Source organism: Dromiciops gliroides, chromosome 4 (assembly GCF_019393635.1).
Source record: "Dromiciops gliroides isolate mDroGli1 chromosome 4, mDroGli1.pri, whole genome shotgun sequence".
In the NCBI taxonomy this organism is placed as follows: Eukaryota; Metazoa; Chordata; class Mammalia; order Microbiotheria; family Microbiotheriidae; genus Dromiciops; species Dromiciops gliroides.
In genome coordinates this window covers 32,005,127-32,024,762 of record NC_057864.1, presented here as the reverse complement: position 1 = coordinate 32,024,762, position 19,636 = coordinate 32,005,127, and the positions used below count along the sequence as shown (strand labels likewise).

Genomic DNA, 19,636 nt, shown 5'->3' with positions numbered 1-19,636 from the left:
GCCATACTATCTTCCAGTTTTCCCAGCAGTTTTTATCTTATACTGAGTTCCTCTCCCAGAAGCTGGAATCTTTGGGTTTATCAAACAGTGGTTTACTATGGTCATTTACTGGTGTGTCTCCTGTGCCTAGCCTATTCCATTGATCCACCACTCCGTTTCTTAGCCAGTACCAAATAGTTTTTTGGTGCAGCTAGCCCACCTTCCGGTGCGTTTTTCATTAATAAATACATTTTCAAACAAGAAAGTTGTTCCTGTGGAAATGCCAAATGATTGAACAATGGTTGTTTCTTCTGGGTGCGGAGCCTCTTGTTCCCTACCAGGACTGCTCCTGTGGTGGCCGTCATCACACAGACTGCAGCAGGCCCAGCTTGTAGCAGAGCCCTGGGAATGAGGCCCACAGATGCTCTCTGAGGAGCTTGGCCAGTCTGGCCTCCTTCAGAGGAAAAGCCAAGAGGATGAAACCCATCATGGGGCTGGGCCATTACTAAGCAGACACTGTGGTCCAATTAGGAACAGCAGGCAGAGGACAAGCCACAAGTGCATTGGGAAGTGGTGCCTGGGACTCATGGTGCTTCTAAAACCCACCTCTCTTTTGGGGGGTGTGGGAGTGGGGCAGTGAGGGTTAAATGACTTGCCTAGGGTCACACAGCTAGTAAGTGTCTGAGACTAGATTTGAACTCAGGTCCTCCTGAATCCAGGGCCAGTGTTATCCACTATGCCACGTAACTGCCCCCTCCTACCACTGTTCTTGATGCTGCATAGTTGCAGATGAAGGGATGCCACCACATCCAAAGGTCTCCAATCGGGGTGGAGCCACACAGCAACAAGAAGCAGTCCAGTGGGCATCAGTGAGCTGTGACAAACAACCAACAAGGAGATGCATGTGGAAGACTGCCTTGAACCTCCCTCCCTGGGAGGCTATAAGGATCTAACGAGATTCTATTAGCAAAGCACTTAACATAGTGTGTGCCTGGCACATAGTGGGCGCTTAATGTATGTTTTCCTCCCTCTGTTCCTTGCTCCCTCCCTCTGTCCCTCACTCCATCCCTTGTGCCCTCCCTCCCTCTTGGATAAGAGCCACACAGGATAGGGACATGGGCTTCTCTGGCAGGGCTGGATGGCATTGCCAGGCACGTAGCGCATGTTCAGCACAGTTGATCGCCCTGGGACAGTGGCATTCCCTGGACCTGGTCTCCTGCATTTGTGCTGCAGCTCTCACACTGGGTCCCAGCAGGAGCCCAGAAAAAAGCCTCCCTGTGGACACTCTGAGTGATCCTGGCAGCGCCCTCCCTCCCCTGAGGCCTGCGTGCTTGGCAGCTACCGTCACAGTCAAGGACATCTGCCGGCCACCTGAAGGTGTGCAGAGCCCTCGAGGCACAGGGTACGCTGGTCCTTTCCATTTCATAGACGAAGAAGCTGAGGTCCAGAGGTTGTGACTTGTGTGGTCCCAGGAAAAGGTCGGGCCCGGCCTGGGCCCGAGTAAATGGTGATGATCCAGGAGATCCCCAGCACCCTGCCCTGCCGGTCCAGGCTCAGCAGATGATGGGGCCGCCGAGCACGCAGTTCTGAGCCACACAAAACAGGGCACAGCTGCTGGTGGATGGAGCCACCCTCTGCAAAATGTGGGGAAGGATTCTTGCAGTGCTGTCTTTGACTTTTGTTTTGTTTTGTTGTTTTTTGGTGAGGCAATTGGGGTTAAGTGACTTGCCCAGGGTCACACAGCTAGTAAGTGTCAAGTGTCTGAAGCCTGATTTGAACTGAGGTCTTCTTGACTCCAGGGCTGGTGCTCTATGCACTGCACCACCTAGCTGCCCCCCATCTTTGACTCTTGACCTGCGGTTTCTTTTCCTTGTTGCCTAACTGGCAAGCTAGCTGCCTTTTCATGTGTTGAATACCCTCAGGGCATGCCAGTCAACACTGGCTCATCCCCCTCCTTTTACAGAAGAGGAAACTGAGGCCCGGAGTTGCCCTGAATTACGTAGGTTCACACAGATAAGTTAGCTTAAAGCTACAATGCAGACCCCAGCCAACCAACTCCAGATCCGATATTCTTTCCTTTGTTACCTAAGCAGGTAGTAGGTTGAAGTATCTGAATTTCATTCTGGAGGCCAAGGGGAGCCATTGAATGCTCTTGTGTAAGAGAGTAGCCTGATCTAAGCTGTGCATTAATAACATTAATTTGGCCTTGAGTGTCTGGAGGATGGTACCCAGCTACATACTCTGAGATCCTGTGGTGAGGTGTGAGCAGGACGCTGGCAGAAGGGGCACAGAGGAAAAGAGGAGTGCTGGGCTGGAGGGATGACTAAGTCTGAACCTCTGGGACTTGGCAGCTGTCAGATGTGAGAAGCAAGGAAGAGAAAGCGTCAAAGACAAAGCTGAGACATTGTATGTGGATGCTGCCGAAGACATGTGCAGAGAAAGCTATGGAGAAGGAGGGCAAACAGTTTGGGACATTAATGGAGTCTTGTGTCTGGCCCTGGGGTCACAAAGACAGATGAGACCAGCCCTGTCCTCAGCGAGCTTCCATTTGGTCAGGGGAAATAACACAGATGGAGAAGTAGATGCAAAATGCACGTAAGGTAAAAGGGTCATTTTTCTAAGAGAGGTCTAGGCAGCTGGGCTGGGGCTGGGGCAGCCAGGAAGACTTCCTGGAGGAGGTGGAACGTGAGCTAAATTGTTTGTTTTTCTCTTAATAGTTTTTCATTTTCCCCAATAACATAGAAAGATAGTTTTTAACATTCGTTTTGTAAGATTTTGAGTTCCAGATTTTTCTCCTTCCTTCCCTGCTCCCAAAGCCAGCAAGCAATCTGATATAGGTTATACAGTACAATCATGTTAAACATATTTCCACATTAGTCATGTTGCGAAATAAAAATCAGAACAAAAGGGGACATCCACAAGAAAGAAAAAACCGGAAACAGAAAAGTGAGAATAGCATGCCGAGATCTCCATTCAGGCACATCAGTTCTTTCTCCGGAGGTGGGGAACATTTTCTCTCATGAGCCTTTTGGAATCGTCTTGGATCATTGTATTGCTGAGCTGCACTTTGAAGAGAATTAGGGGTCCTGAGCAGCACAGGCTAGAAAGAATGACTGGATCATGGATTGTGGATCCTGGATCCTGGATCCTGGCTCCAGAGCTAGGAAGAATCTCAGAGTGCATTCAGAGCCTAAGTGCTGCTCCCTCAGTCTCTTCACAGAGGAGGAGTCTGGGGTCCAGGGAAGTGAAATGACTTTCCCCATGTCACAAAGTTGCGTAGTAACTAGCAAGCACTGGAGGGAGGATTTGAATTCCAGTCTTGTGACTGGAGCCAGCACTCTTTCCACCGGGTCTTGCTGTACCTGTTGCTTGTACTGGGCTTGAGTTGCTTGTGGGACATGCAGGTGGAGATCTTGTCTTGACATGGCAGGGCAGAGAGGAGGCCTGGAGGTTACTGGTGGTAAGGCCAGAGATGCAAGGTTGGGAGCAGTGCCAGATGAGCAAGGGAGAGGGCATAGCCCGGGGATGCCCACATTTAGGTGGCAGAGAGGAGAGATGCAGTGAAAACAGAGATGAGAGAGGGGAGAAAACAGGAAGACCGAGTCCCACGGCAGGCAGAGGAGGACAAATCTGCCCAAAAGGGCCAGTGCCCAGGGTCAAGGAAGAGAGACCAAGAACAGCCTTGGGTTTGGTGATGAGGGAGCCCTGCCACAGGGAGCTGGCTGCGGGCTGGGAGGGCAGCTGGGCCCAGGCTAGAGGGGACCGGCATCTGTTCTTGGGTAGAACTGGTAGAGAGGGCAGGAAAGGCCAAGGATACACGGAGAGGACCAGGCCTCCCTGATGGGATGGGGGTGCTCAGGCCTGCTGCTTGGAACTGAGCTGCTCTCTGGGTCCAGCCAGACTGCCCCCATCCTGGGGGGCAGAGGCCCTGGGTATCAGGGGTGAGAGGCCCTCATGTATCTGGCGTTCAGGTCGGAGCTGGCCCAACTCCATGCATTGAGAGGTTTTACCTCTGTGTCCCCATGTTTCTCTCAGGATTCTTAGGAGGCAGGGGCACTAAATGAGACACATTCAGGCAAGACCAGAGGAAATGCCCAAAGTCTCATGTGTGGTGAGTTGGCAGGGAGTTGGGCCTTGAGTCTTCCTGGGGGACGGTGACCCCTGCCGCCTCCTCTGGTCGTGTGCCTTACTCAAGGATGTGTGCACGCATATATAACGACGCAGGCAGGCATGTGCTCTTCAGCTCTTTCCAGATATGAGGTGACATGGAGGACGTGCGTGTGCCACACGCCATGAGGCTACGAATGCCCTTTTTCCAGTGAAACCCTGCCCATGTAGCGGGTGCTGGTTTTCATGGAGGGCAGGGGCTCCTGACTGCCCTCATCCCTCTCGGGTTACGTGGTAAGTGGTCAGATGAAAGGAGCTGACCTTTCCTGACTGATCCCCTGGCACAGTTTCAGTGCCAGTGAAACAGGAGAACAGGAGAGCTTTGGCAGAGGTCAGGGCTCCAACTTGGAGCCAGGAGGATGGAGCTGGACGGAGCAGCACACCAGGGCTAGGCTTCTGGCCTGGCCTGGCCTGTGGGGGGAGGGGGCAAGCGGTGTCCCTGCTGGCTGACTGGCGGGGTCCTCGCCTCTGCCTGAAGCTGCCCTCTGCCAGGTCATGTGGTAGGGGGGCTTTTCTCACCCTCATCCTTGTGACATCCTTGGAACAATGATGCCATGCCTCATCTCCTCCGAGAGCTCTTTGCTCAGTTTTGGGGTCTCCTACCTCACCAACTGCTCCTCAGGCCTGTGCTGAATTATCCACATCCTGCCCCCCCCCCAAGCTCAGAATGTTCCCCAAGATTGTGTCCTGGACCTGCTTTTCTTCTCTCTGTGTGTTCTCTCACCTGGTGACCTCATCAGCTCCCTGGGGCTTCACATTATCTCTGCCCCAGCCTCTCCCCTGTTTCAACCATTGCCTTATGGACATTTCAAGCCAGATGTCCAGAACTAAACTCATTTATCTTCCCCTGCCCCCAACCCTCACCTCTCCCCAGCATTCCTATGTCTGCCAAGGCCACTGCCATCCATCTTTCTGACCATCCTTGCCACCAGTGCCAGCTATCAGACCACAGCTCCTCTTAGACCACTGGCATGCCCCCCCCCCCAGCCGTCGCCCAGGGAAGTGACCCTTGTAGAGATGGGCCCTGACCTCCTTGTGCCTAAAGACCTGAAAAGCCAATTCTCATTCCCAAAGTCTTTGGCCCTGCCGAGTGGCCCGGCATCAGATGTCGAGCCAGTTGTATTCATGGGAGCCACAGGGCACCATCCGACCTGCAGCTGAAGCCCCCTCTCTGATTTGCCCCACCTCTGTCAGACTCAGGCTCCCGGAGGCTGCGTCCCTTTGTGCACAGTGAGCACACGAGACATACTTTTCCATTCATTCAATCAATCATTCCTAATAACCGGGGAAACGTTCCAAGCTGGGTATGGCCGTGCTTGAAGCCAGACTGAGCCAGATGGTTGGAGGGAAGGGGTCAAGGTCACATCTGTTTGTCTTCTACAAGCAAATCTGTCTTTGACAGATGTTGGGAATACTTAGCTGGGCCTGGAAATGTGGTCATGATAGTGATGGTGATTTGGGAGATGCCCCTGGTGTTGGGGGAGGGGACACGGACCCAGTGCAGAAGGCTGCCCAGGACAGCAGCGTTCAAGGTCTATCCCAGCCACTTGGCACCTCTCCTGTCCTCAGTTCCTTGCTCTGTGAAATGGGGATACCAGTACTTGGACTATACACCCCCCATTGCTAAGTGAGTCCCAAAGCATGATAAAACTGGCCTGGAGCCAGAGGAGGCTGCGGGGGACCCGCCTTCCGATTTTTACTTGAATGCAGAGCCTTCCAGGGCTCAGCCTTCTCTGGGAAGGCAAGATAATGAGGCTAAAAGGTCAACACTGATTAAGCGCCTTCTTTGTACCAGGCCCCTGCTAAGTGCTGGGAACACAGAGAAAAGCAAAAAGCGTTCTCTGCTCTTAGGCGCTGCCAGGGCAAGGGAGGAGACCCAGGCAAACAGCTCTGCACCAACGAGACCCGTGCATGATGAATGAGAAATGTTCGTCGTCAGCGTGAGGGTGGCGTAATGAGGAGGTTCAGGGAGAGCTTAGGCTGAGGTGAGGAGGGAGGGTCTCAGGTGAGGAACAGCCAGGAGCAGTGTCCCTGGATGGGAAGGGCACTGAATGCCACATGCAGCATTTTGTACCTGAGTGTACTGGGTATGAGATAGGCTGGCCAGATTGTTGTTGTTGTTTGTCCTTCGTTATGAAGAGGACCATGACATGGGGGGATGTCAAGCCTTGCAGTGAATTGGATCTAAGTGAGGGAGGCTGTGCAAGGTCACCAACCTCACTCTCTCCTCCAGTCATCTGGGTTCAGTGGTGAGATATACATCAGGATGACTGGAGATGGCCTCAGATGGGGTTAAGTGACTTGCCCAGGGTCACAGTTAGTAAGTGTTTGAGGTGAGATTTGAACTCAGGGCCTTCCAACTTCAGGGCCACTGCCCCTGGGCTGGCCAGAGCCACACTTTGGGGCAGCTACAGTTGGCAGAAACCTGAGGACAGCCCCAGGCCCAGTGTGTTCTCTGCTGCTCTTTGTTATCCTTTCTAGACGTCTCTGTTGGTCTCCAACCACCTGCCTTCTTCAGGGCCAGCTCCTCTTTTCTGTTTTGCTGAGGTGGGGAGTTAGTACTTCTAAGTATGGATTAAAGGCAGCTAGGTAGTCCAGTGGAAAGAGTGCTGGGCCTCAGACTTGGACTAGCTCTGTGACCCTGGACAGGTCACTTAACCTGTTTGCCCCAGTTTCCTCAACTGTAAAAGGGGGTGATGATAACACCTACCTCACAGGGTTGTGAGGAGCAGCTGGTTTAGCCCAGTGCCTGGCACTGCATAGGCACTCAATAAGTGCTTATTCTCCTTCTCTCTTCCCTCCTTATAAGGGCTGCCAGACCCAACTTGGCAGCTGGCAGAATGCCTCAGGCTAAGATGGAATCCATTCTGAGAAGTGACTGCTTTAGGGTACTTCCCAATCCCACATAACTAAGGTGGGGAAATTCCCTTTAATTCCTATTATATCCCTAAAGCCTGCTCCAAACAAACAAAGGAGCCCAGGAGAGCCCTTGCCCCCTTATCCTGTTGCCATGGGGGCCTTTCACCCCTGCCCTCATGTCTCCTATTCTTGTGCTGCTGAACAGAACTGTAGGAAATCATGACTGGAGATGGCCCGGCTCTCACCCCAGCAAGGCAATCCTTCTGCACCTCCCCAATTGATTTACAAAGCCGTTCCCCCCACCCTCCTGGAACCTCCTCCCCCTTCTCCCTTTCTCCTCATCCTCTGGTGAAGAGGCCAGTCTTTCTTTGCCAAGGCTCTACCCTCCCACCCTTCTTTCGCAGACTGCCCTCACTCTCTCCTCCTTATCTATGGGTTCCTTATAACCAAACCCCTCCTAGCCAAGATGGCCTTCTTGAAGAAGTTCTGCCTGTCCCTGAAGTGGGCGTTGGCCTCAGACTTCCTCCTTCCACTTTAACTGTTCTCCCCAAAGTTAAGGATGCCCGGATGATGGCTCTGATCTCCATTCTTATCTGTGGCTCTTCAGAGGCCTTTGACACTGTCACAGCCATCTTCTTCTGGCTGCTCTCTGCTGGTTCTCCTCCACTCTTTCTCTCCTTTGCAGATGCACTCACCTTGGGGGCCCCCAGACCGGCCTCCTCTTCTCCTTCCCTGCTATTCCGCTTGGGGAGCTCGCCAGCTGCCATGATGCACCTGAGTGCCAGGCCTTCCTGCATCACCCACTGCCTGTTGGACATCTTAAACTGGACATACATTGCAGACCCCATCTTTTTCCCTTTTCCCCAATAATTACTGCCCAAGACACCCCCATTCTCCTGGTGCCAGACTTTCAGCCTTGGGGGTCTCCTCACCACACTCACCCTCACATATCAGATCCTCCCCATCATCTCTCCCTGTTTACAAGTTGGGACCCTTGTCTTCTCTCAGCTGGACTATTGAAATACCTTCAAACGGGCTACCCTGTTCCTGGTCCCTCCCGGTGTCCATCTGCCCTGAACAGCAGGGCCGGCCATTTCTGCTTTGTAAGCTCTGGTGGCTCCTGTCACTCCTATATCTGCTCTGCTGAAATCCCACCTGGCCTGGCCCTCGCCTCCGAGATGACCTCCTCTCTTTGCTGTTTGTTATTCATGGCAGCCGTGCTCAGCATGAAGCCTGGCCCATGGGCTTTTAATGCTTTTTCATCGATTGCTCCCTTCACTGATCCCCGTGTAGTTTCCTTTGGGTTTTGCTTCTTTGTCTATTCTTTGGTAACCTTCCTGAGGGCAGGGGCTGAGGCTCCTCCCTTCCGACTGCCCCCTCCCCCAATTTCCCATAGGCAATGTTTGAATGGAGAAGGGGTTCCTGGGTGCAGGTTGGCTTCTTGCTGAGGTGCTGCCTTCCTCTGTCTGGGGCGGGGCTGCCAGTAGTCATTCTCCCCCTGCCCCCCTGTACTGCCCAAAGGCCCTGGCCTCTGGGGTCTCCATCGATCTTGTAAGAGTAGATTATTAGCGTGATCCAAGCATGCTAATGTGTTGGGGGTGGGGCCTGCTGTGATTCTGGGCTCTTAGGCTGGGGAATGGCCCCTGTGGGGTCGGGGCTGAGTGGGAGGTCCCTCTGGCTCATCCCACTGCTGCCCTGCCCCCGCCCAGTGTGGGGAGGGGCTCTGTAGGAGCGGTGAGGTCAGGCCGGCAGAATCTGCTGCATGTTGTGCCCCACAGCCTCTGAGCACCAGCCTCGGGTGCCCCCAGGCATGTCCCTTCAGTCTGATGTTAACGGAACAGCCCTGGGCCCTGGGGATCGCTCTGGCTCCAGCTCCTCCCCAGCCATCCCTGGGCCGCTCGCCTTGCTCTGCCATGTCTGACTCCTGGACGGTGCTGTCTAACTTCTCCCTGCCGCCCACCAGCAGGCTCCGGCGCTCCAAAAGGTAGGAGGGAGCCAGGCCCCGGCAGGCCCCAGAACCCCTGGTCAGGCTGCGCTGCCTGCCTGCAGCAAGATCTCACCGGGCTTTGTCAGGGACCCAGCCTGGTTAGCTGGGCCGCCCCTCCCTGGGGGCCTCTCTTCTGTCCCCACCTTTCTTTTACCTCTTTCTGCCCATCTATGAAGCGAGTGCTTGTGCTCGGTGCCTGATCTTGGAGCTCTTTCTCCCTCTGCTTCTTCCTGTCCCAGCGTGAGCAGGAAGGCCCGGGACCGAGAGCCGACTGGCTAACAAACACTGCTCTCTTGGGCGGGGTGGGACTGCTGAGGGTGGAAACAGGACTGGTGCTGCTTGTGCTCTGCCCGCCCTGCCCCAGAGGTGCTGAGCTCCAGGTGTGGGGGCCCAAGGACGGTGCCAGAGAAGCATCTCTTGTCTGAGCTTCGCCTCATTGTCTGGGATGGGCAGGCTCTTGTATGTGGGTGGGCTCATGCTGCAGCTGCGGGGTATAGTCCCCAAGCGCTTGATTGTGCCAGGCACTGTGCTAGGGGCCAGCCAGCCAGAGAGGAGCAGGAGGCCCGGGCTAACGTGTTGGTGGAGTCCACACTGAGTGGGGAACCCTCTCTGGAGAGGGCGGCAGGCATCCCTCCCCAGGTGAGCCAGGAGGCTTCATGGAGATTTGATTAAGCACCGACTAGGCTGGGTCCAGCAGGTGCCCACCACTGGCTGTACGAAAAAGAAAATGAACTGGCCCCTCCCCTCAAGGAGCTTACTCTCTCCTGGGCTGGGGGGGCAGGGAGCACACAGAAATGCATATAATATAAAACAAGCAGGGGAAGAAGGCCTCCTCTAGGACTTGGGAGCTGAGCCTTCTGCTGGCCAGCATGCCCAGGGGCCGAGGCAAGAAGGCAGCCAGAGTGTGTATGTGGGTGGGTGGGGGCACAGCCAATGCAAAAGCCCCAAGGCGGGAGGTAGCCACAATGGGAGGGCATTCCTCCTGAGCCCAAAGATTCGGGTTCAGAGCCCACCTGGGGCACCTCCAGGCCTCAGTTTCCTCCTTAGTCAAATGAGGGTTGAGAACTCTAGGGCCTCTGACCTCTGTGTTTGTGATGATCCCTCCACACAGTGTTGCCAGCTAGGAACATGGAGTAGCACAGGCTCTGGCAAGACAGAGGCCAGTCCTGGGGGAAGACTGGGCTGGAGAATGCTGGCAGCCAAGAGAGGTGGCCACTAGAGGGATTTCTGAGCAGGAGAGGGCAGGATGGAGGTGTGCCAAGGCCTCAGCCAAAGGCTCTGGGCCTTACCCCTTCCCCAGCCTTGTGGAGAGAGTCCTGAGCACAAACCCTGGCCCGAAGCAACTGGCAGCAATCAGTGTAGCTTCAGGAGGCTGACCCTCGCACCCCACTGCCCCCCTCCCATTTCTGTTTACATGCCAGAGAGCGCCCACAACCCGTTTCTCCCCTCTACCTCTTCTGCCTCATTTCCTTCACTCTTCGGCCTCTTCCCCAGCTGAGAAGTCCCATCAGCTTACAGGGCTGGACTTGGAGAGACCTGGGACCCAGGACACATTATAGCATCTCTCTGGACCTCACTCTCCTTAAGTCTAAAGTGGAGGAGGGGCGCAATATCTGCATTCCTCTGTTGTCTCTCTGGCCCCTGGAGAGGGTTGGCCGAGTGACTGGTATTTCTTCGGGGGACCTGGGGCAGCGTCAGCACTGCTAGCCTGGCTACCCTCTGATGTTGCCTGGGGCTCGTAGCTTGGGATATCAGCATCTCTGAAAAATGTAGGTCTGATATGTTCAGGGGTCACTGTTCTGTCTGGGCAAGTGAAGACAACAGCAGCTGGGCCTGAGAGAATGCTCTGATTGCACTTTGGTTCATCGGTAGAGTTCTCAGCAATGCGGGGCTCGTGTTTGTGGCTGAGGGACCTGATGCCTCTTCGCCGGTGAAGGCTAGCAATCTGCCCTGGCTACCTGAAGGCGTCCTACCCGCTTCTGGGTTCTCACCATCACCATTTCACATATCATCTTGGGTGGTGATTTTAGTTGTTCTGGGACAAGTTACATGGCTCCTCATTAGTCCAGGCTCTCATTACGTCCCACCTGGTTGTTTCAACAAAAACCTTCTAATTGGACTCCTTGCCTCTAGAATAAAATGTAAACTTTAACAAGTCTACATGATCTGGCCTCGACCTGTCTTTCCAGCATAATTGGCCACACGCCTTGATCTGGCCTTCTCTTCGGCCTTCACACAAGACACTCCATCTTCCACCTTTGCATCTTTGCCCTGCTCAACCTCCTTCCCCAGACGCCCTCCTTCCTTACCTCTGCCTCAGAGTCGTCCTGTTCCTTGAAGACTCAACTCAAGCATCAGCTTCTGCATGTGCTGAGTGCTTTGTAAACTTGAGAGAACTCTGGGAATGCTGGCTGCCCCTGTGGACCCCCAAGGGCTGGAGGAGAGCACAGGTCTAGAGAAAGGGGGGTGAGAGTGGGCTCGTCTCACTCTGAGCCACTGAGCCAGCTATCACTTCCTGGTCTGTGGGGATCTGCCCTTCGTGTCTCTCTCTTGGCAGGGTGATTGGCTCAGCCCTGTGGTCTAGACCTGGTAGGGTTGGTGTAGGGCCTGGCCCTGCGACGTCCTTGGATTGGGGGACTCCCTCCGCCTGTGCGAGTTGGCATCTTTTCTGCAGCATATATCAGAGGGTTCCTGAGGCACTGAGAGGTGAAAGGAGTTGCTTTGGGTCCCTCTGTCAGTGCGGACCTGAAATGGGACCTGAACAAATCTTCCTCACTTTGAGATGGGCTCTCTATCTATCGGGCTGAGCTCTGTGCCAGGTGCTGGGGATACAAATAAGCAGACAGTCCCTGCCCTCCAGGAGCTCACAGTCTAACTAGGGAAGCCAAAAAGGGAGGGGGCCGTGGAGAGGCCGACGGGCGAACTGGAGAGAAGCGAGGTGAGAATGAGCCCAAGCACTGGTTTCTGGATTACTCGAGCACTGCGAGCATTCCTGCCTTGGAGCCTCGAGATAACCCTGTGAGGGGAAGCCAGCATTTCTCCCCATTTGAGAGGGGAGGAACCTGCATCCCACAGAGTCCTGGTCCCTCAGCCAGGAAGCGTCTGAGGCAAGATTCAAACCCAGGTATTTCTGACTCCTGGTTCAGCTCTCCATCACCCCCTGCTCCATGTCCAGGCAGGTCGATTCTATAGCTAGCTGACAAATGGCTCATAGACTATCTATAAAGAATTGATGTTGACCCGTGGAGGAGATCTCTAGAGGCCTGCTCACCTTCTAGAGGCTTGTTCAGCCTTCTAGGCGGTGCTTATCACACTTACAGATTACATAAAGCTGAGAGGGAGAGTGAGGACAGGGGAGAATAATGAGCTGGAACTGAGATACTGCAAGTCATTGGGGATCATAACTCAAGAGCTAAAAGGGACCTTTGAGACCAGCAAGTCCAGCCCCCCATATTTTATAATTGAGGAGACTGAGGCAGACAGCACTGAAGTGACTTGCTGAGGGTTACATGGCTAGTAAGTTTCTGAGGTCACATTTGAATTCAAGTTGTCCTGGCTCCCAAGTGCTCTGTGGCACCACCATATGCTCTCATGGGCATTCAAGAAATCAACAGTTCCCCATAAGAACATAATGAGGTAAGGTGGCTAGAAAGCAATTCACTTGGAAGTGATCAGAAAGTCCTAGTGGACCTCAAGCTCAATGCAGGCCAACTGTGTGACGTGTCAACTGACCCAGTCCTCTTTGACTGCCTTAAGTAGAAGTAGCCTGTCATAGACCTCTTGGGCAGACTGCCCAAGGAAGCCTGAGGTCAGACTTCTCACTTCTTTTAAATGAGGAATTAGGGGAAGAAAATGCTTAAGTTTCCGTTGGAAGTGAGTGAAGATAAAGATGCCATTTGTTTCCCATCAAAGTTCTCAGATATTTTTTCAGTTTAATTGATATCCTTTGTAATCCTGTGTACTTTATTTTATGCTTTTAAAAACATGATTCTGAAGTGGGGTCTGTCTGATCGGCTTCACCTGATTGCTTGAGGTGTCCATGACACAATGAGGGTAAAGAGCCCTTGCTCCAGAGGGTACAACTCAAATCAATATAAATAATAGAAACGCAAGTATGCCCAATGGAAGAGTGAGTTCCCAGTCACCAGAAGTACTCAAGTAGGCTACTTGACTATTTCCAAGGTTGCTGGAGAGGGCATTTAGATTCAGGTTGCGATTGGACCAAATGCCCTTGGGGCTTCCTCCAAAAGTAAATTCCCTGATTCTCTGAAATGGGTCTTAACTTTCATGATGGATTTTGAGCTGAAAGGAGTCTTGGGGGAGGGGCTATACTGAGTCCATATAGAGGGTAAGTGGCCAGTAAGTGGCCAAGATTGCAAAGGACTCTTTACTTAACTGTTGGGTGTTTTCTCTGCTTTCACATATTTCAAGAAGCCAAGAATTCATCCTTTAATATTTCCAAGACTGTGCTTCAGTGCAGATTTCTTCTGGTCTAGTCAGCTGTGTTCTCTAACTTTGTCTTCTCAAGGGCTGCTTCTCTTTCATTGTCTGACCCGTTGGAGCAAAGTGTCCACATGTGGTACTTACTTCTACTATTATTAGTGATGAGAACGAAACATTGTGGAAATGTGGGCAGAATGGACTGCTTTGCCATTATAGGTTTCTTAAAATGTGATTTCTAGGCTCTTATTCTGGTTATGGCTTTCTGGCAGGCCAATGATTCTTAAATTCTCTCTCGTCGATCTATTTTCCAGGTCACTTGTTTTTCCTCTGAGATATTTCACATTTTCTTCTATTTTCCCCCCAATAGTTTGACTTTGTTTTATGGTGTCTTGATGTCTCATGGAGTCATTAGGTTCCGGTCGGCCAATTCTAATTTTTAAGAAGTTATTTTCTTCAGTGAGGCTTTGTAATTCTTCTGCCATTTGGCCAGTTCTGATTTTTAAGGTGGTCTTTTCTTCAGTATTTTTTGTGCCTCTTTTACCAAGCTGTTAATTCTTTTTTCATAACTTTCTTGCATTACTCTCCAGGCTTTTCTGAAGTCATCCTGCTTGTCATTTCCTATAACACAATACTATTCCATCACCATCATATACCACAGCTTGTTTAGCCATTCCCCAATTGATGGGCATTCCTTTGAATTCTAATTCTTAACCACCACAAAAAGAGCTGCTAGAAATATTTTTGTACAGATAGGTCTTTTTCTCTTTTTGGGTATGTCTTTGGTTTGTTTGTTCTGTGAGGCAATTGGGGTTAAGTGACTTGCCCGAGGTCACACAGCTAGTAAGTGTCATGTATCTGAGGCTGGATTTGAACTCAGGTCTTCCTGAATCCAGGGCCGATGCTCTATCCACTGCACCACCTAGCTGCCCCCTGGGTATGTCTTTGGGATATAAACCTAGCAGTGGTATTGCTAGATTAAAGGGTATGCACAAGGGGCAGCTTGGTGGCCCTGGATTCAGGAGGACCTGAGTTCAAATCTGGCCTCAGACATTTCACACTTACTAGCTGTATGACCCTGGGCAAGTCACTTAACCTCAATTGCCTCAACACCCCCCCCCCAAAAGGGTATGCACAGTTCTATAGCCCTTTGGCATAGTTCCAAATTGCTCTCCAGAATAGTTGGATCAGTTCACAACTCCACTAACAGTGGATTAGCATCCCAGCTTTCCCACATCCCCTTACAACATCCAATATTTTCCTTTTATTGTTATTGATAAGCTTTTAAAAGTTGTTCAAGGAGAGTGGGCTGACAGAGCTCAGAAAAATTGCTGGCTTCCCTCCACCACCTTGGTTCAACCCTGCCACCTCTCAGGCAGTAGGGTTCTGGCTCTTAGCATAGTAAGCTATTAATATTTATTGATTATTGATTGGTCAAAGGAACTGGAAAGGACCCCAGAGGTCATCGAGTCCAGCCCCCTCATTTGACATAGGAGGAAAAAGGGGCCTAGAAGGGGAAAGGGACTGATTAAATTTTTTTTTCAATGAACAAGAATTTATTTTCTCTCACTCCCAATCTGTCCCTGCCTTACTATGAAAAAGAAAAAATAGAACTCTTATCATAAACATGTCAAATCAAGAAAAATAAATTCCCACATTGACCATGTCTTGAAATGTATGTCACATGTTGCACATTTGTGCCTCGCCTTCTATCTTGAGGCGGGCGGGCGGCTGGCTTCATCATAAGTTCTGGAATCCTGGTTGATAATGGGTTGATTGGCGTTCTTAAGTCTTTCCAAGGCTGTTTTTACAGTGTTGGTTTTGTAGAAGTTGTTCTACTTCTGCTCACTTTTCTCTGTATCCCTCTGTCACAAGTCTCTCTGAAACCTCTTTCATCATTTCTTGTGGTATAATGATATTCCATCACATCCATATGTCACAGTTTGTTTAGCCATTTAACCAAGTTGATAGGCATTCTCTTACTTGCCAATTTGGAGTTACCACAAACAGCTTTTATAAATACTTTTGCACCTATGGATCCCTTTCCTCTCTCTTTGATGTTTTTGCAGAATAGGCTTAGGAGTGGTGTTGCTGGGTCAGAGGGTTTGTGCAGAGCAGTGACTTTGGGGGGGGGGGGTGACTTCTTCTGGCCCACACACAAAGGGTGGTAACTGGTGCCCTCGAGCTGGCAAAGACACTGACACGTAGCCCCGTGGTTTCTGGGCTCTCTTGGTGTGTTCACTGTGGCAGTTGCATTGCATCAGTTAAATCTCTGTAGGAAATGGGGATTATCAGAGTCGATGTGTGTTTTCTTCCCGTTTTTGAGTGTCAGGGCCTTGCTTGTTTATGCCTAGTTGGAGAGCATGTATTTGAACATCACTTTGTCCTATTGGTTTATGTGTCTCCGGGCAGCATTGGGGGGAAGAAAATATCAGGCCTGGGACGGAGGAGATCTCGGTTTGAGTTGTGGCTCATCAGCTGACATGTTTTGTGGTGGTGGACAAGCCCTTCCCCTTTCTGGTCCTTAGTTTTCCCTTCTGTGGATGTGGGAACCTTTCTGTGACTGCTCCCATTTGTATAGCCTTTAGCCCCTCTTGCTTTGTTGTTTCTGGTCTTGCTGCCTTTTGGCCTGCATGTTCCTGCCCTTGGTCTTGGTCACGTATGACCTAATGTTCCAGCAGTGAGTGCCAGCCAGAGTGCTTGTGGGGGGATAGGGGCAGCTTTGACCTCACTCTCAGAGTCTGACCAGCCCTACTCACTTCCTTCTTTTCCTTGCAGTTGTAGGACAAGCAACCGAAAGAGCCTGATTGTTCCATCCAGCACATCCCCAACCCTGCCCCGGCCCCACTCACCACTCCATGGCCACCCAGGTAAGCTATTTTAAAGGAGGAGAGAATGAGAGGGGTCCTTGGAGGCTAAGACAAAGGTCCTGTTTAACAGAGACTGACCAGAGGTTTATGTTGCTTTTGTTTTTGGCCACCTCACAAGACTAAAGTCATCGAGGGGTAAGATTATTGCCTGGGCTCCCTCCGACAGAGTGGACGCACAGGAAAGCCCCTGTTCTACTTTAAAAAAAAATATATTGTTGGGGCAGCTGGATGGCTCAGTGGATAAAGCACTGGCCCTGGATTCAGGAGTACCTGAGTTCAAATCCGGCCTCAGACACTTGACACTTACTAGCTGTGTGACCCTAGGCAAGTCACTTAACCCCTATTGCCCTGCAAAAAAAAGGGGGGGGATATATTGTTGGGGCAGCTAGGTGGCACAGTGGATAAAGCACTGGCCCTGGATTCAGGAGGACCTGAGTTCAAATCTGGCCTCAGACATTTGACACTTAGTAGCTGTGTGACCCTGGGCAAGTCACTTAACCCTCCTCACCCCACAAAAAACTCCAAAAAATAAACAAACAAAAATATATTGTACTGGGGCAGCTAGGAGGCACAGTGGATAGAGCACCGGCCCTGGAGTCAGGAGTACCTGAGTTCAAATCTGGCCTCAGACACTTGACACTTCCTAGCTGAGTGACCCTGGGCAAGTCACTTAACCCCAATTGCCTCACTTAAAAAAAAAAAAATATATATATATATATATATATATATATATATATATATATATGAGTACTGCTGAGGAAATGCCCTTCTTACCCCAACTCCACTTTTTTTTTGGGGGGGGGTGAGGCAATTGGAGTTAAGTGACTTGTCCAGGGTCACACAGCTAGTAAGTGTCAAGTGTCTGAGGCAGGATTTGAACTCAGGTCCTCTTGAATCCAGGGCCGGTGCTTTGTCCACTGTGCTACCTAGTTGCCCCCTCCCTAATTTACTTTTGATATCATTCTTTATGTCTAAATCATGTATCCATTTTGACCTTATCTTGGTATATATAGTGTCAGATGTTGGTCTCCACCTAGTTTCTGCCAAACACCTTTCCATTTTCCAAACAATTTTTGTCAAATGGTAAATTCTTGCCTCCAAAGTTTGGATCTTTGGATTTATCAAACACCAGATCAATATGGTCATTTACTACTGTGTATTGTGTACCTAATTTATTCTGCTGATCCACCATCTATTTCTTAGCCAGGACCAGATTGTTTTGAGGATTACCATTTTGTAATATAGTTTGAAATTTGGTGCTGCTAGCCTGCCTTTCTTCACATTTTTTTCATTGATTCTCTTGATATTTGTGACCTGTTCTTCTTTCAGACGAATTTTGTTTCTATTTTTTTCTAGCTCTTTAAAATAATTCTTTGATAGTTTGATATGGCACCTGTTTGATATGATAACCTGTGAGCAATACTCCACTTGTTTAGATCTGTCTTTATTTGTGTGGAAGGTATTTTGTCATTATGCTGCTATAGTCCCTGGATTTGTCTTGGCAGGTAGACTCCCAAGCATTTTATATTGTCTGCAGTTGTTTTAAATAGAATTTCTCTAACTCTTACTGCAGGGTTTTGTTGGTAATATATAGAAATGCCGATGATTTATTTTATGTTCTGAAACTTTGCTGAAGTTGTTAATTTTTTCCACTAGGTTTTTTGGGGGGTTGATTCTGTAATACCTTCATATCGTCTGCAGAGAGTGATAGGTTTTGTTTCTTCATTGTCTATTCTAATTCCTTCCGTTTCTTTCTCTTGTCTTATTGCTATAGCTGTCATTTCCAGTACAATATGGAGTAATAGTGAAAATGGACATCCCCGTTTCACCCCTGATTTTATTGGGAAGGTTTCTTGCTTACCCCCATTACAGATAACACTTGCTCTTGGCTTGAGATAAATAGTACTTACCATCTTAAGAAAGGTTCTGTTTATTCCTATGCTTTCCTAGTGTTTTTAATAGGAATGGTTGTTATATTTTGTCAAGTCATATCTGCATCTTTAATGTAATAATATGATTTGGGTTGTTTTTGTCATTGATATAGTCAGTTAGGCTGATAGATTTCCTAATATTGAACCAGCCTTCATTCCTAGTATGAATCCTACCTGATCATAATGTATGATCTTTCTAATATATTGCTATAATCAATTTTCATTAAGGTCTTTAGTTTTTCTTATCTGTTTTTGCTCTCCATGTGTCATAAAAGAAATTTGGTAGGACTTCTTTACCTTTTTTTTCCCAAATAGTTTGTATAGTATTGGGATTAATTGTTCTTTAAATGTTTGGTAGAATTTTCTGGCTTGTTCAATTTCTTTTTCTAAGATAGAGTTATTTAAGTATTCTGTTTCTTTTATTAATCTGGGTAACTTATTGATTTATTTCACTTAGATTATCAGTTTTACTGGCATATAATTGAGGAAAATAACCCCTAATAATTGCTTTAAAATTATCTTCATTTTTGATATTGGTAATTTGGTCTTCTTTTTTAAATATTAAATTAACCAATGGTTTATCTGTGGGGTTTTTTTTTTCATAAAACCAGCACCTAGTTTTATTTATCCAATAGTTTTTTTTAACTTTTAATTTTATTAATCTTTCCTTTGAGTGCTTTATCCACTGTGCCTCCTAACTTGTCCCTATTAAATTGTCTTTATAATTCTCTTACCTTGCTCTCTTTACCCAATTTTTCCTCTACCACACTTATTTGAATTTGGAAATTTTTTTTTAGCTCTTCAAGGAATTCTTTTTGAATTTGTATTCAATTCACATTTCTTTCTCTGAGGCTTTGCTCGTAGCTGTTTTGGCATGATTGTCTTCTAAGTTTATGTCTTAATCTTCCTACTCACTATAATAGCCTTTTATGGTCAGGTTCTTTTGTTGTTGTTTGCTCATTTTCCAACCTGAGTGTTAAAGCCAGGCTCTGTTCCTGGTTGGGGAGAAGAGACACTATCCCAAGCTTCAAGCCTTTTTTTTGCACTGCTGTTTTCAAGAGCTAGTTCTGAGAATTTGGAAGTTTTTCAGTGCTTCTAAGGTGATGTCACTGCTCACCCGGTTTGCATTCTGATCCTTACAAAGGAAAGGCCCCAGCTCTCTTGTGACTGGAAGTCTTCCTCTCTGCCCTTGAACTGTGACCTATAAGTGGGTGTAGGTAGGCAGTGGAGTTGCCAAAACATCCTCCAGTCTTTTTAAAGATGTTTGGAGGGACAGCTGGGCTGAGTGCTTCCTCTACTCCACCATCTTGCCTCTGCCCCGAGCATTTGTCCCTTAAAGTTTTGTTTTGTTTTGTTTTGTGAGGCAATTGGGGTTAAGTGACTTGCCCAGGGTCACACAGCTA

General features: G+C 49.5%; 1 protein-coding gene across 14 annotated transcripts in view; it reads left to right on the top strand.

Moving 5' to 3' along the window:
• MAST2 (microtubule associated serine/threonine kinase 2) overlaps nucleotides 1-19,636 on the top strand; it is a 153,518-nt gene that overhangs the window by 98,579 nt on the left and 35,303 nt on the right. For all 14 annotated transcript variants that reach the window (XM_043963507.1, XM_043963506.1, XM_043963505.1 and 11 more), the window contains one exon: nucleotides 16,211-16,302. In XM_043963507.1, coding sequence (XP_043819442.1) covers nucleotides 16,211-16,302 — 92 coding nt within the window. The remainder of the gene's footprint in view (nucleotides 1-16,210; nucleotides 16,303-19,636) is intronic.